The following is a 16,245-nucleotide window of genomic DNA, read 5'->3' as shown; positions in this document are numbered from 1 at the left end:
TCTCAACCTCCCACACTCCATTGGAAAATGTCCTAAATTATAGATGAGGAAATGTTTCTTCACTCAGAGAGTAGTGAACCTGTGGAATTCTCTATCACAAAAATTCTGTGGAGGCTGAGACATTTAATATATTCAATAAAGGGATAGATATATATTTATACTTTAAAGGTATCAAGGAGCAGAGAGCAAAAATGGGAAAATGGCATTGAGATAGAGGATCAGCCATGATCTTAGCAAATATTGAAGCAAGATTGAAGGGCCCAATGGCCTACGCCTGCTTCTAATTTATTTTTCTCTGCATCTGGCTTGGAAACATTTAGATCAGTCAGTTAGATATGGGACCAAGAGCTGTGGGAACAAACTTGGAAAACAGTTGCTGTCTGACAAAGCCAGGGCAGGGAGCATTGGAAGAGGCCACTAGGAACTGGGGTGTTCTTGATCAAAGAGGTAATGAAGACCACACTTGAATGGAAGAGTCCACCAGTTTTGATGCCTCAAAGGAAAGTTTAAGTGTTACTTCACCAAAAATTAATAGAAAAGTCAACATCTTACACAAAACCTAAGTGGGAAATTTAAGGAGATCTAATGTGAATTTAGAGAGTCGTGACTTATCTTTGGGATGGCCCCAGAAGAAGTGAAGAAACCTTCAAGACCCTTGTAAATAACTAAGGGAATCATTTCAGGGAAGAAAAGAGTTAGAACCAACAAAGTATTTGTTAAGTTAATGGTGCCGACTTTGTTCAATTTTGTTTTTAATTTCGTTTTGTTTTAAAACGTGACATCATGTGATAGTTTACTTTCAATTAATTACTACATGTCCAAATTTCTCTTTAAATATGAATGTTCTCTAACAGGTTTGTAAAGCAGGACTCAAAACTGCAGATTGACCAATGCAGCGCTCGAGCTTTTAATAGTTCAGGGAGGCGTGAGGAGAGGTGCCCATGGATGAGGAAGGATAAAGAGTCACTTAAAACCACCTTCAGAAGGGAGTGGGAGCTGATGGCAATTAACTGCTGTAATCTTCACCCGAGGACCTAACAGGTCGGTCACAAGAGACCAATTGACCTGTGACCAACATGAATATAACTTCAAAAATTTTAAGGTGAGAGGTAAAATATTTAAAAGAGACCTGAGGGGCAAACCTTTCACACAGAGGGTGATTCATATGTGGGATTAACTGCCAGAGGAAACTGTAGATACAAGTACTGTTACAACATTTAAATGACATTTGGATGGGTACATGAATAGAAAATGGTTAGGGGGATTTGGGCCAAATGCAGACAGGTAGGATCAATGTCGTTCAGGAATCTTGATCGGAATGGACAGGTTGGACAGAAGAGTCTGTTTCCAAACTGTATGATTCTAAGATATTTCTTACTCATTAAATGCAAAATACTGCAGATGCTGGAAGTCTGAATGCTGGAGAAAATCAGCAAGTCTGGGCAGCATCTGTGGAGATAAAGCAGAGTTAATATTTTGAATTTGGTATGACTATTCTACACACACACACTGCACTGGACTTTCCCTCTATTAACATACATACACACACACAAACACACAAACACACTGACTGCACTGGACTTTCCCTCCATTGGTCAAGAAGCATCAAGACTACTTGTAGCAGCCATTCCTGTTCCACTGTCTAGCAAGACAGATAAAACCCTCCTGGTGTGTATATCTGTGTGTAAATCTGTGATATATCTGAGTAGATATCAGTGATATATCTGTGATATATCTCTGTGTATATCTGTGATACTTCTGTGTGTATATCTGTGATGTATCTGTGATATATCTGTGTGTAAATCTGTGATATATCTGTGATATATCTGTGTGTATATCTGTGTGTATATCTGTGATGTATCTGTGATATATCTGTGTGTAAATCTGTGATATATCTGTGATATATCTGTGTGTATATCTGTGATGTATCTGTGATATATCCGTGTGTAAATGTGTGATATATCTGTGTGTAAATCTGTGATATATCTGTGATATATCTGTGTGTATATCTGTGATGTATCTGTGATATATCCGTGTGTAAATGTGTGATATATCTGTGTGTAAATCTGTGATATATCTGTGATATATCTGTGTGTATATCTGTGATGTATCTGTGATATATCCGTGTGTAAATGTGTGATATATCTGTGTGTAAATCTGTGATATATCTGTGATATATCTGTGTGTATATCTGTGTTGTATCTGTGATATATCCGTGTGTAAATCTGTGATATATCTGTGATATATCTGTGTGTATATCTGTGATGTATCTGTGATATATCCGTGTGTAAATGTGTGATATATCTGTGTGTAAATCTGTGATATATCTGTGATATATCTGTGTGTATATCTGTGATGTATCTGTGATATATCCGTGTGTAAATGTGTGATATATCTGTGTGTATATCTGTATTTATATCTGTGATATATTTGTGTGTAAATCTGTGTTATATATGCATGTATATCTGTGATATATCTGTGTATATGTCTGTGTTATGTATATGTGTATATCTGTGATATATCTGTGGTTCTTTCAAACAGTTACTAAATGATCTGGGAGAAAAGTGCATATCCCAACATCTCTTTTTGTAAATAAAGCTTATATTTAAAAAAAAATGATTTACTGTAACACAGATTATGTGCAACATACAACGTGTGTGCTCAATGATAAAATTGCTTGCTAAAAGCTGATTTATTGAGTTCTACAAATGACAATTCAGTGCATCTAAAACTAATTCATTTTAAAAGTTATTGAATGCGTCCTTATTTCATTGCGTCTTTATCTCTTCAATTGCAACTGTTGTATGGCTATTTGGTTACAGTCTCTGCATCAAATTGACATAAATTCCAGTCATTTTGCTTAACTGCAGCTGGAAGGACATGAACAGGCGATGTGAGCTTCAACCGTGTTTATCAAGTCTTCAGTCTTTTGACCAAAAGTGGTGGACGCCAGCAACTTATCGCTAGGATTTGCTTGAGAATCTGCAAAATATTACATCATGTTTACTTTGGCCTGCGGGTAAAGCTATCCAGTGTATTATAGTGACACTGCTGTTCGACTGAGGTAAGAGACTGTTGTCAAGACTCCCAGAAGCATCTCAAAGCAATTCCCATATAATGATGATGGCAGTGAACAACAGGAGAACTTCAAATAGTGCCAAAGTATCCAACTAAACTGTGGGGAACCAATTTGGTATCCTCAAGTGAAGGAGGTAACAAAGGTGAAGAGATTTAGAATCTTAGAATTGAATCATAGAATTAGATTAGATTAGATTGCTTACAGTGTGGAAACAGGCCCTTCGGCCCAACAAGTCCACACCGACCCGCCGAAGCGCAACCCACCTATACCCCTACATTTACCCCTTTAACCTAACACTACGGGCAATTTAGCATGGCCAATTCACCTGACCCGCACATCTTTGTGACTGTGGGAGGAAACCGGAGCACCCGGAGGAAACCCACGTAGACGCGGGGAGAATGTGCAAACTCCACACAGTCAGTCGCCTGAGTCGGGAATTGAACCCGGGTCTCTGGCGCTGTGAGGCAGCAGTGCTAACCACTGTGCCACCGTGCCACCACTGTGCCACCGTGCCACCACTGTGCCACCGTGCCACTGTGTCCAGAATCCCTGGAAGAACAACACCAACCCTCCAAAACATATATCACCTAGACTTACCTCCTATCCTATCCCTGTAACTCTGCATTTCCCACGGTTAACCCACCTTAACTACACATCCCTGGACACTATGGGCAATCTAGCATGGCCGATCCACTGAACCTGCACACCTTTTGGACTGTTGGTGGAAACCATGCAGACACGGGGAGAACGTGCAAACTCCACACAAACAGTTACCTGAGGGAGGGGTAGAACCCCAGTTTCTGGCATTGTGAGGCAGCAGTGCTAACAACTGAGCCGCCATGCCGTCCCATCAATGTGCATTTAGGAGGAGAGCTTTAAACTGCAAGAAAATACTGACGGAAGGTTCTGTTACTGCGGCGGTGGGTGGACTGTGGATTGGAAGGGCAAAACACAAAGCCAGGGAATGCGACTGACAGTAAGTATACATAGGGATTTTTAAACATTGAAGAGAATTCCGAAACCAACATGCCTAGTGATAGGCTCAAAGTGGAGGTCAATGAGAATTACTGATGGATCAGCGCACTTCAAATTGGAAAGCAAGTAATTGTTTATAAATGCTCTCCGAACCTCAAATCTACTCCTATTGGCCTTGCATAACTCACTTTCCTGTTCTATATAGAGTTGTAAAAAAGTTGTTTCTGTTGAAGAGATTATTAAAACATATGGGATCCTCAGTTTCAATAATAGAGGCAAAGAATATAAAAGAGGGGAGGCGATGCCCTATTGGTGTTATCACTGGACCGTTAATCCAGAGCCTGTGACAATGTCCTGGGACCCAGGTTTGAATCCCATCAGGGCAGATGGTAGAATTTGAAATCAATAAAAATCTAGAGTTATGTGTCTAATGAGGACTGTGAATCGATTGTCAGGAAAAAAATCTATTTCACCAAAGCCCTTTGTGGAAGGAAACTGCCATTCTTACCTGGTCTGGCTACAAGTGACTCCAGACCAAGAGCAATGTGGTTGACTCCTAACTGCTCTCTGGGGCAATTAGGGATGGGTAATAAATGCTGCTGAGCATTTTAAAAAGCAAAGATATTAACCATCTGTAAACAGTTGGTTAGGTCTCAGCTGCAGCATTATATCCAAAAGAATGTACACTTGAAGATAAGTAAATGGGTTTATTTTACTTTATTTTCTCAGAAATTCTAATCTCCTGATTATTCACATCTTTTATTTTCCCCCAATGCTACTGCCATATTGCAGTGGATTTCATATTCCTCAGCACCCCCTCCTTGTATGTGTGCAGATGCAAGATACAGTGAAAAACACTAAGTGAAAATAATGTTATTAAAATTCCACCACCAGAAAAGACACCTGTGCGGCCAATGAACCAGTGACAAGCAAAGCACAGAGCGAGCAATGCTTACGTGAAAAAGGTGAAGGGGAAGGTAGGGACTAAAATCAAAACAGAATTAGAGGGGGAAATAAAGCGCTCCACTCCCAGCAGTACCTACCTCTCCCTAAAGAGGCGCAAACTATTAGTGACTGGGTTCATGAGGAAAGGACAGGTGGAGTGGGTCTGATTGGGCAGGTCTTAACACACGTTGGCACAGGTGTAACGGGCCAAATGTCATCTTGTCTGCCTCATTCTGCAATGACCATAATATCAAAATCATTCACTGTTATGGAATAACAAAGACTGGACAGCACAGCCACACAAACAACCGAGGAAACATACCGGCTGGAAGGCAATGAAAGCCATAGACAACTGGGACTGTCTGATTTGGTGAGCATCCAACCTGGCACTGTAAAACAGGGTCAACAGTGTAGCATTTGGATTCCTGTCCGTGTATGTTGACTGAGTTCTCCAGCTTCATGGTCTGTTTCATCAGTTTGCAACCTGAAAGAGTAGTTAAGGCAAGAGTTAGCTACTGCCCACGGTCACGCATGATAACTGGAGTTAGCAGGTTGTCTCTGATGGCTCTGGGACCTGGATTTTCATCGCGTTCAGTCTTGAGTGGCAGACTTTGAACAGAGCTGAGTTTGGGCTGGAGACATTTTCTTAGTTTCCCACAGGCTGTATCTGGATTTTTTTTTAGGACTTCCCATATTGATCTCGGTGGTGGGCAAGTTGTTGGAGGGAATCCTGAGGGACAGGATGTACATGCATTTGGAAAGGTAAGGACTGGTTAGGGATAGTGAACATGGCTTTGTGCGTGGGAAATTATGTCTCACAAACTTGACTGAGTTTTTTGAAGAAGTAACAAATAGGATTGATGAGGGCAGAGTGATAGATGTGATCTGTATGGACTTCAGTAAGGCATTCGACAAGGTTCCCGATGGGAGACTGGTTAGCAAGGTTAGATCTCATGGAATACAGGGAGAACTAGCTATTTTGATACAGAACTGGCTCAAAGGTAGAAGACAGAGGGTGGTGGTGGAGGGTTGTTTTTCAGACTGGAGGCCTGTGACCAGTGGAGTGCCACAAGGATCAGTGCTGGGTCCTCTACTTTTTGTCATTTACATAAATGATTTGGATGCGAGCATAAGAGGTACAGTTTGTAAGTTTGCAGATGACACCAAAACTGGAGGTGTAGTGGACAGCGAAGAGGGTTACCTCAGACTACAACAGGATCTTGACCAGATGGGCCAATGGGCTGAGAAGTGGCAGATAGAGTTTAATTCAGATAAATGCGAGGTGCTGCATTTTGGGAAAGCAAATCTTAGCAGGACTTATACACTTAATGGTAAGGTCCGAGGGAGTGTTGCTGAACAAAGAGACCTTGGAGTGCAGGTTCAGAGCTCCTTGAAAGTGGATTTGCAGGTAGATAGGATAGTGAAGAAGATGTTTGGTATGCTTTCTTTTATTGGTGAGAGTACTGAGTACAGGAGTTGGGAGGTCATGTTACAGCCATACAGGACATTGGTTAGGCCACTGTTGGAATATTGCGTGCAGTTCTGGTCTCCTTCCTAACGGAAAGATGTTGTGAAACCTGAAAGGGTTCAGAAAAGATTTACAAGGATGTTGTCAGGGTTGGAGGATTTGAGCTATAGGGAGAGGCTGAACAGGCTGGGGCTGTTTTCCCTGGAGCGTCGGAGGCTGAGGGGTGACCTTATAGAGGTTTACAAAATTATGAGGGGCATGGATAGGATAAATAGGCAAAGTCTTTTCCTGGGGTGGGGGAGTCCAGAACTAGAGGGCATAGGTTTAAGGTGAGAGGGGAAAGGTATAAAAGAGACCTAAGGGACAACCTTTTCATGCAGAGGGTGGTATGTGTATGAAATGAACTGCCAGAGGATGTGATGGAGGCTGGTACAAGTTCAACATTTAAAAGGCATCTGGATGGGTATTTGAATAGGAAGGGTTTGGAGGGATATCTGTGACTCTATTTGAACAAGTTAGATTCAATTGAGGTGTTAATGGTGTAACATTATGTGCCATCACTCTGTAGTAAGAGGCGAGAGGTCAATATTTTGAAGACGCTTCATACTTAATAATTTTTGTGGACTTTAGTAGTCAAGAAGGTGAATGGAATGCTGGCCTTCATATCTATAGGCCTGGAGGTTAGTGATCCAAACATTATGCTGCTGCGAAATAAAATCCAAATAATTCCCCACTTAAAACATGTGAGAAAACCTGGGAACCACACCATGGGAAAGATGCTTTGTTCCTGGAGTGACCTCAAAGCAGGTTTACAAGAATGATACCCAGACTTCAGGGGTTAGGTTATGAGACAAATTAGGCCTTTATTCTCTGGAATTTCGAAAGGTTAAAGGTTGATATAATTGAGGTGTTCAGGATATTTATAGGGAAAGGCGGGGTGGATAAGGATAAACTATTTTCACTGGTTGAAGATTCCAGAACTAGGAGAGCATTGTCTAAGAATTAGGGCCTGGCTATTCAGGAGAGACATTAGAAAAAAACTTCTACACACAAAGAGTAGTGCAAGTTTGGAGCTCTTCCTCAAATGGCAGTCAATGCTGATACAATTGTTAAATTTAAATCTGAGGGAGACAAATTTTTATTAAGCAAGAGTATCAAGAGATAGGGGCCCATGGCAAGCATATAGAGTTAGGCCCACACCTGCTCCTATGTTCCCCTGACTCAAGTTTGAAGGATTTTGAAAATGTCTGAGTTGCCTTTTTTTGTAAAATGAAGAGATAGTGAAGAAAAAGAAACAGTACATGGACTATTTCTTCTTAAACAAGGCATGCCTTGGAAACTACACTATTCCAGATCATTGCTGGGTGGCACAGTGGCTCAGTGGTTAGCCTCACAGTGCCAGGGACACAGGTGAAATTCCACTCTCGGGTGACTGTGTGGAGTTTGCACGTTCTCTCTGTGTCTGCGAGGGTTTATTCCAGGTGTGCTGGTTTCCTCCCACAGTCCACCAAATATGCAGGTTGGGTGGACTGGCCATGCTAAATTGCCCATAGTGTGCAGGGATGTGTAGCTTAGGTGGATTAGCCATGGAAAATGCAGAGTTAAGGGATAGGGGGTGGAAATGCTGGGTAGAAATGCTCCTTAGGGAGTTGGTGTGCACTTCGAACATAGAACAGTACAATGCAGAACAGGCCCTTCGACCCTCGATGTTGCGCTGACCTGTGAACTAATCTAAGACTATCCGATCATCCATATGCTTGTCAAAGGACTGTTTAAACGCCCCTAATGTGGCTGAGTTAACTACATTGGCAGGCAGGGCATTCCACGCCCTTACCACTCTCTGAGTAAAGAGCCTGCCTCTTACATCTGTCTTAAATCTATCATCCCTCAATTTGCAGCTATGTCCCCTTGTACAAGCAGATGTCATCATCCTAGGAAAAAGGCTCTCACTGTCTACCCTACCTAATCCTCTGATCATCTTGTATGTCTCTATTAGATCCCCTCTTAACCTTCTTCTTTCCAATAAGAACAGACCCAAGTCCCTCAGTCTTTCCTCATAAAACCTTCCCTCCAGACCAGGCAACATTATGGTAAATCTCCTCTGCACCTTTTCCAATGCTTCCACATCCTTCCTGGAATGGCGTGACCAGAACTGCACACAATATTCCAAGTGAGGCCGCACTAGCATTTTGTACAATTACAACATGACATCATTGATCCGGAACTCAATCCCTTTATCAATAAAACCTAACACACCGTATTCCTTTTTAACACCACTACCAACCTGGGCGGCAACTTTCAGGGATCTATGTAAATGGACACCAAGATCCCTCTGCACATCCACACTACCAAGAATCTTTTCATTGACCCAGTATTCTGCCTTCCTGTTATTCTTCCCAAAGTGAATCACCTCACATTTAGCTGCATTGTACTCCATTTGCCACCTCTCAGCCCAGTTCTGCAGTTTATCCAAGATCCCTGCAACCTGAAACATTCTTCCACCGACTTTAGTATCATCTGCAAACTTACTAACCCATCTACTTATGCCTGTGTCCAAATCATTTATAAAAATGACAAACAGCAATGGTCCCAAAACAGATCCTTGTGGCACACCACTAGTAACCGGACTCCAGGCTGAATATTTTCCATCAACCACCATTTGTTGCCTTCTTACAGAAAGCCAGTTTCTAATCTAGACTTCTAAATCACCTTCAATCCCATACCTCTGCATTTTCTCCAACAGTCTACCATGTGGAACCTTATCAAAGGCTTTACTGAAGTCCAGGTACACCACGTGAACTTCCCAACCCTCCTCCACATGCTTGGTCACCTTCTCAAAAAACTCAATGAGGTTTGTGAGACATGACCTGCCCTTGACGAATCCATGTTGACTATTTCTAATCAAATTTTTGCTTGCTAGATGATTATAAATCCTATCTCTTATAATGCTTTCCAAAACTTTTCCTACAACTGACATAAAACTCGCTGGTCTATAATTACCTGGGTTATCTCTACTGCCCTTCTTGAACAAGGGCACAACATTTGCAATCCTTCAGTCCTCTGGTACTAAACCTGTAGACAATGATGACTCAAAGATCAAAGCCAATGGCTCGGCCATCTCCTTCCTAGCTTCCCAGAGAATTTTCGGAAAAATCCCATCTGGCCCAGGGGACTAATCTACTTTCACAGCTTTTAGAATTGATAACACCTCCTCCTTACTAAACTCAATCCTTTCAAGTTTAATAGCCCGTATCTCAGTCTTCTCCTCTAAGGTATTCTCCTTTTCCTGAGTAAAAACAGATGAAAAATATTCTTGTTGGGCTGGAAAGCCTGTTTCCACACTATAGGGATTCTATGGTTGCTCAAACCCACTTTATGACTGTTTTATAACAGGGTCTTATGTCTGCTCCTCTGTTCACAAGGTTGGGGTTTGAGATTAAATTGTCACTTTGGGAACACTTGCTCCAGAATCAGCTCTCAGCTCATGTTTCCTGTTTCTGAGATATGTTTGATATGAGATCAATTTGAAATATAATAGTTCTCCAGATGAATACTTCTCAATATTATATTTCCCGAGCAAGCTGTGTTTGCCAAGACTCTAACGAGAATTGCACATGATTATGGACATGACCATTTGTGCAACAGTACCAGGACATCATAACCCCTATGCTTTTTCTCTTCAAGAGCAACCACCATTCACAAGAAAGTGCTTTTCTTTTTAGAAAGAATCTCTACAGAGAGAAATTTATTTTGTTCCCAAAGGATAAGCACTTATTTTTTCAGATTGCAAATCATGTGCCTTGACCAATTTTGCATCTTCATTGAATTTATTTTGGTTTATAATCAATCAAGTTTAGAATCCTCGAGTACCTACTGTGCAGAAAGAGGGCATTCAGCCCATTGAATCTACACCTAGCCTCTGAAGAGCAGACCATCCAGACCCATCCCTCTACCCTACCCCCATAACCCCATATTTACCATGGCTAACCCACCTAGCCTGCACAACCCTGACACTATGGGCAATATAGCATGGCCAATCCATCTAACCTGCACATCTTTGGACTGTGGGAGGAAACCCACACAGACACAGGGAGAATGTGCAAACTCTACACATCAGTCACACAAGGGTGGAATTGAATCCAGGTCCTTCGTGCTGTGAGGCAACAGTGCTAACCACTGAGCCACTGTGCCACCAATTCATTAAAGAAATCTGACTAGAACAATTATGCACTCTTCCAGCTTCCATTGCAATGACAGCCAGTGCATTTTGGTGTACAGTGTCACTATATGGAGAGGGGACAGAGGTTAATTATTGTGGGGGAGCTGTCTGGCTGCATGTCTCTACAGCATTCTCTCAACACAGTCAGGGAACTTGCTGCAGGGCCCATGACAAAACCTCGCATGTGGAATCTCTTAATGTGGGAGGCTGCTGTGTTGCAGTTACCCCCTTGTTCTGTTGACCGGGAAACCTTCCTGTTCTTACTGCCTGCCTTAGATGTATTGGAAGGACTTACAGGCTGACAGTCATACAGGCATCAAGGCACACTAAAAGGCCCTTTGACTCATCGAGGCTATGCTAGTCAAAAAACAACCACCAAACTATTTTAATTTCATTTTCCAGCACTAGACCCATAGTCTTGTATGTCTTGGCACATCCAAACACCTCTTCAATGTTGTGAGGGTTTCTTCCTCTCCCACCCTTACAGGCTGTGAGTTCCAGATTCCCTACCACCCTCTGGATGATAAAGTTTGCCCTCACATCCCCTCTAAACCTTCTGCCCCTCACCTTAACTCCATGCCTCCTCGTTAATGACCCTTCCATTAAGGGGAACAGTTTCTTCTTGTCTCCACCCATCACAGTTTTATACATCTCAATCATGGCCCCCCCTCCCCAGTCTATTCTGCTCAAAGGAGAACAATCCCAGGCTCTCTCCATGTGCTGAATGAATGAATGAATTAACTTTATTGTCACATGTACTCAAATGAGTACAGTGAAAAGTTTATAACTCGCCACTGAATGCTGTGAGGAAAATGATTAAGTTCAAATCCTTTTGAGCATGGAAATCATATCCAGACACATTGGTCCGAATTCATCAAGAATGGCTGCTAGCAAGTATTTGGGGCACGTTAACCAGTTTGGTATCTGGAAGAAGGTGAAAGTGAGGACTGCAGATGCTGGAGATCAGAGTCAAAAAGTATGGTGCTGGAAAAGCACAGCAGGTCAGGCTGCAACCAAGGAGCAGGAAAGTTGAAGTTTCAGGCATAAACCCTTCATCAGGAACTCTTGTTCGTGTGATGCAAATCAGAAACTCCTGATGAAGGGCTTATGCCTGAAACGTCGACTCTCCTGCTCCTTGGATACTGCCTGACCTGCTGTGCTTTTCCAGCGCCACATGTTTCGACACTGGTATCTGGAAGATCCCAGGATGCTGAAATTCCTACTCGCAGAAACGGAAATGGATATCTTTACCGTCTTTACAGCTTTCCCCTGGCAGTAACCACGAGTGTGCAAATTTCAGAATTTCTCTGGTGCTGCGTTTATTTGGTTGTTGATACTCATTTCTCCTCAGGGAATCACTTTGCCCACACAATCCACATGTACTCTCAGCCATCCACGGCATCACTGAAACCTGGTTTGGAAAGGCAGAAGGAGAATTTCATGAAGTTGCAGGATAATCCTTCATTCAAGGCCAATCAAGTAACATTTCCACCACACAAATGTCAGGCAATGATTATCTCCAATAAGAGACAATCTAACCACTGTCCCTTGACCTTCAATGCTGTTACCATCACTGAATCAGCCGCTTGCAACATCCTTGGGTTACCAATGACCAGAACTGATTTGGATTAGCCACATAAATACGGTGCTTAAAATAAAGCAAATAACTGTGGATGCTGGAGAGATGAAACAAAAACAGAAATTGCTGGAGAAACTCAGCAGGCTGGCCATATGTGTGAAGAGTTAATGTTTCGAGTCCAATGACTCTTCATTAGAACAGTGAGGAAAAAGTGGCATTTATGATGAAGATGAAATTAGGGTGAGGGTGGGGAGAGGTGAACAGATAGGTGGAGACAGAGCCCAGGGAGAGAGAGGGGTATGAAAGGGGGAGGTAAAAGGGATTATTGATTGTATACTAAATACAGGATCTACAAGAACAGGTCATAGACAAGTAACACATCTCCTGGTTCTCTGAAGCCTGTCCATCATCTACAAGACACAAATCAGGAGTGTGATGAAATACTCCTCAATTGCCTCAATGCAGCTCCAATAACATTGAAGAGAAACACCATCCAGGACAAAACAGCTTGCTTGATTTGCATCACATGCACAAACATCCACTCCCATCACCACTGACACTCAGTAGCAGCAGTGTGCTAATCTACAAGATGCACTGCAGAAATTCAACAAAGTTCCACAGACAGAACCTTCCAAACATTACACCGCTTCCATCTAGAAGGACAAAGGCAGCAGATCCATGGGAGTAGCCCCACCCGCAAGCTCTCCTCCAAGCCAAGCACATTCCTGAGTTGGAAATATATTGCTATTCCTTCAGTGTCACTGCTTCAAAATCTTGGAATTCCCTCCCTAATGGCATTATGGGTCAACCCACAGCACATGGACTGCAGCTGCTCAAGACAACTCACCCCCCACCTTCTCAAGGGCAGCTAGGGATGGGCAATAAATGCTGGGCCCAGCCAGCAATGCCCATATCCATGAGTGAATAAAAAATATTGTTCTGATGAACAGGATGATTGTAACTCCCTCAGCGCGCTTGGATTTATAGGCAGATTTATAACGATGCTGCTCCTTTAACAAGGTGATGTTATCCTTAGTTTTTTTCTCAGAGGGGTCGTAATCGCAGAGATTCCAAAATGTCTGGGTTTATTCATTTGAAGAAGCTTTTAAGTTTTTTTTTATCAAACCCTTGTACAATGAAAGGGGAGTGGCCATTTCTCCCAGCTCAGCTTTTCTCTAATTTGGTTTGGGTTTGGTTTTAGCAGGCACTTGGTGTTTGAGGCTGCTTGTCAAAGAAACAGTGATGTGGAAGAATCTCTCAGCCATCTCTCTCTCTCTCTCAGTCATCTCTCTCTCTCTCAGCCATCTCTCTCTCTCTCTCTCTCTCTCTCAGCCATCTCTCTCTCTCTCAGCCATCTCTCTCTCTCTCTCAGCCATCTCTCGCTCTCTCTCAGCCATCTCTCGCTCTCTCTCAGCCATCTCTCTCTCTCTCTCAGCCATCTCTCTCTCTCTCTCTCCATCTCTCTCAGCCATCTCTCTCTCTCTCAGCCATCTCTCTCTCTCTCTCAGCCATCTCTCTCTCTCTCTCTCAGCCATCTCTCTCTCTCTCAGCCATCTCTCTCTCTCTCTCAGCTATCTCTCTCTCTCTCTCAGCTATCTCTCTCTCTCTCTCAGCCATCTCTCTCTCTCTCTCTCTCAGTCATCTCTCTCTCTCTCTCAGCCATCTCTATCTCTCTCTCTCAGCCATCTCTCTCTCTCTCTCTCAGCCATCTCTCGCTCTCTCTCAGCCATCTCTCTCTCTCTCTCAGCCATCTCTCTCTCTCTCTCTCCCTCTCTCTCAGCCATCTCTCTCTCTCTCAGCCATCTCTCTCTCTCTCTCTCAGCCATCTCTCTCTCTCTCAGCCATCTCTCTCTCTCTCTCAGCTATCTCTCTCTCTCTCTCAGCTATCTCTCTCTCTCTCTCAGCCATCTCTCTCTCTCTCTCTCTCAGTCATCTCTCTCTCTCTCTCTCAGCCATCTCTCTCTCTCTCTCTCAGCCATCTCTCTCTCTCTCAGCCATCTCTCGCTCTCTCTCAGCCATCTCTCGCTCTCTCTCAGCCATCTCTCGCTCTCTCTCAGCCATCTCTCTCTCTCAGCCATCTCTCTCTCTCTCAGCCATCTCTCTCTCTCTCTCAGCTATCTCTCTCTCTCTCTCTCAGCCATCTCTCTCTCTCAGCCATCTCTCTCTCTCAGCCATCTCTCTCTCTCAGCCATCTCTCTCTCTCCCAGCCATCTCTCTCTCTCCCAGCCATCTCTCTCTCTCCCAGCCATCTCTCTCTCTCTCTCTCTCCCTCTCTCTCAGCCATCTCTCTCTCTCTCTCTCTCTCTCTCAGCTATCTCTCTCTCTCAGCCATCTCTCTCTCTTTCTCTCTCTCTCAGCCATCTCTCTCTCTCTCTCTCTCTCTCAGCCATCTCTCTCTCTCTCTCTCTCTCAGCTATCTCTCTCTCTCTCTCTCAGCCATCTCTCTCTCTCTCTCTCTCAGCCATCTCTCTCTCTTTCTCTCTCTCTCAGCCATCTCTCTCTCTCTCTCCCCTGGAAGAACTTGTGTTTGATTTTTCCTTTTTGCCAAAAGGGTGTGGTGATGGGGGCTGTTACAGGCACTTGGAATAGCATCATTAAGTTGTGATAAGAATCGATTGGGTTTTTAAATATTAAGTTACTCTGTATTCTGTTCTCTCTTGTTTGTGTTTTGTTCAGTAATCTTGCAAATAAATTCTGTTTGTATTGAAAACTGAGGGTTTGACCAGCTGCATTACACCTGGATTATCCACATTACATCTGCTTAAAACAACGAGCAAAGTTAGGGTCTGGGCTACTTTCTTGAAATGTTTTGAGGGGGTCTGACCTGGCCCATCACAGATTGTCCTACTGCTCTACACCATTGGATTTGCTCGACCTGATTCAAGTGGGAGTTTGTGATAGAAGTTAAGAAAGTAGGGTTCGATTCACTATTAAAAACTTTAAAATCCATATCAAAGCCAAAAGGCACAGAAAACTTAAAGCCATTGTGGGGAACAATTCAATTAAAACCATATAAGCTTCAATGAGAGTGGACGCTGACTGCTCAGTTATCTATCAAGCTTAAAGATAGAAGCTTGGGAAGCTTGGGGTGGCACGGTGGTGCAGTGGTTAGCACTGCTGCCTTACAGTTCTGGATTAGTGGTGCTGGAAGAGCACAGCAGTTCAGGCAGCATCCGAGGAGCAGTAAAATCGACGTTTCGGGCAAAAGCATTCCTGATGAAGGGCTTTTGCCCGAAACGTCGATTTTACTGCTCCTCGGATGCTGCCTGAATTGCTGTGCTCTTCCAACACCACTAATCCAGAATCTGGTTTCCAGCATCTTCAGCCATTGTTTTTACCACATTGATGCCTTACAGTACCAGGGACTCTGCATTTGATTCCCACTTTGGGCGCCTGTCTTTGTGGAGTTTGCATATTCTCCCCGTGTCTGCGTGGGTTTCCTCCGGGTGCTCCGCTTCCTCCCAAAATCCAAAAATGTGCAGGTCAGGTGAATTGGCCGTGCTAAATTGCCAAGTCAAGGGTAAATTAGAGGGAAGGGGAATGGGTCTGGGTGGGTTACTAGGTGTGGACTTGTTGGGCAGAAGGGCCTGTTTCCATACTGTAGCGAATCTAATCATAGATGTCACCCAGAGCTTTCCTCACCTAGTACCAGTGAACTGCAAAGTTACTGGTACTGACATCCTAGAACTTCCTGAGAGTGGCCCACCAGCTTCTATCAGATGCAATAGCTCTTAAATCCTGTTTTTTCGACCATACAGTATTACTGCTTCCATCTATGGGGAGTAACTGAAATCTTCAGAGGCCACCATCTCATCACCAATCACCCTTTACTTACAAATATGCAGCCTTTGACAATAGCACGGCCTCTCGCTGAGTCAGGCATTCAGGGTCTCAATATCCCAGTCATTCATCCTTTTATATCAGCCAGAGCTTCCTGATTGGATCAGATTAACAGCCCCAATCAGGGAACTCATCCGGAG

General features: G+C 43.3%; 1 protein-coding gene across 1 annotated transcript in view; it reads right to left on the bottom strand.

Moving 5' to 3' along the window:
- Positions 1 to 2,682: 2,682 nt before the first annotated feature.
- vtg3 (vitellogenin 3, phosvitinless) overlaps positions 2,683 to 16,245 on the bottom strand; it is a 111,463-nt gene continuing 97,900 nt past the window's right edge. Inside the window, exons 32-34 of the mRNA XM_087990311.1 lie at positions 11,938 to 12,097; positions 5,322 to 5,483; positions 2,683 to 2,982 (exon numbers count right to left, since the gene is read on the bottom strand). Of these exons, the coding sequence (XP_087846437.1) occupies positions 2,861 to 2,982; positions 5,322 to 5,483; positions 11,938 to 12,097 (444 nt within the window). The 3' untranslated portion in view covers positions 2,683 to 2,860. The remainder of the gene's footprint in view (positions 2,983 to 5,321; positions 5,484 to 11,937; positions 12,098 to 16,245) is intronic.

The sequence above is a fragment of the Chiloscyllium plagiosum genome, unplaced genomic scaffold, assembly GCF_037043375.1.
Source record: "Chiloscyllium plagiosum isolate Xiang-an unplaced genomic scaffold, Cpla_swu_hap1 HiC_scaffold_9, whole genome shotgun sequence".
In the NCBI taxonomy this organism is placed as follows: domain Eukaryota; kingdom Metazoa; phylum Chordata; class Chondrichthyes; order Orectolobiformes; family Hemiscylliidae; genus Chiloscyllium; species Chiloscyllium plagiosum.
This window is presented reverse-complemented; position numbering and strand designations above follow the sequence as displayed.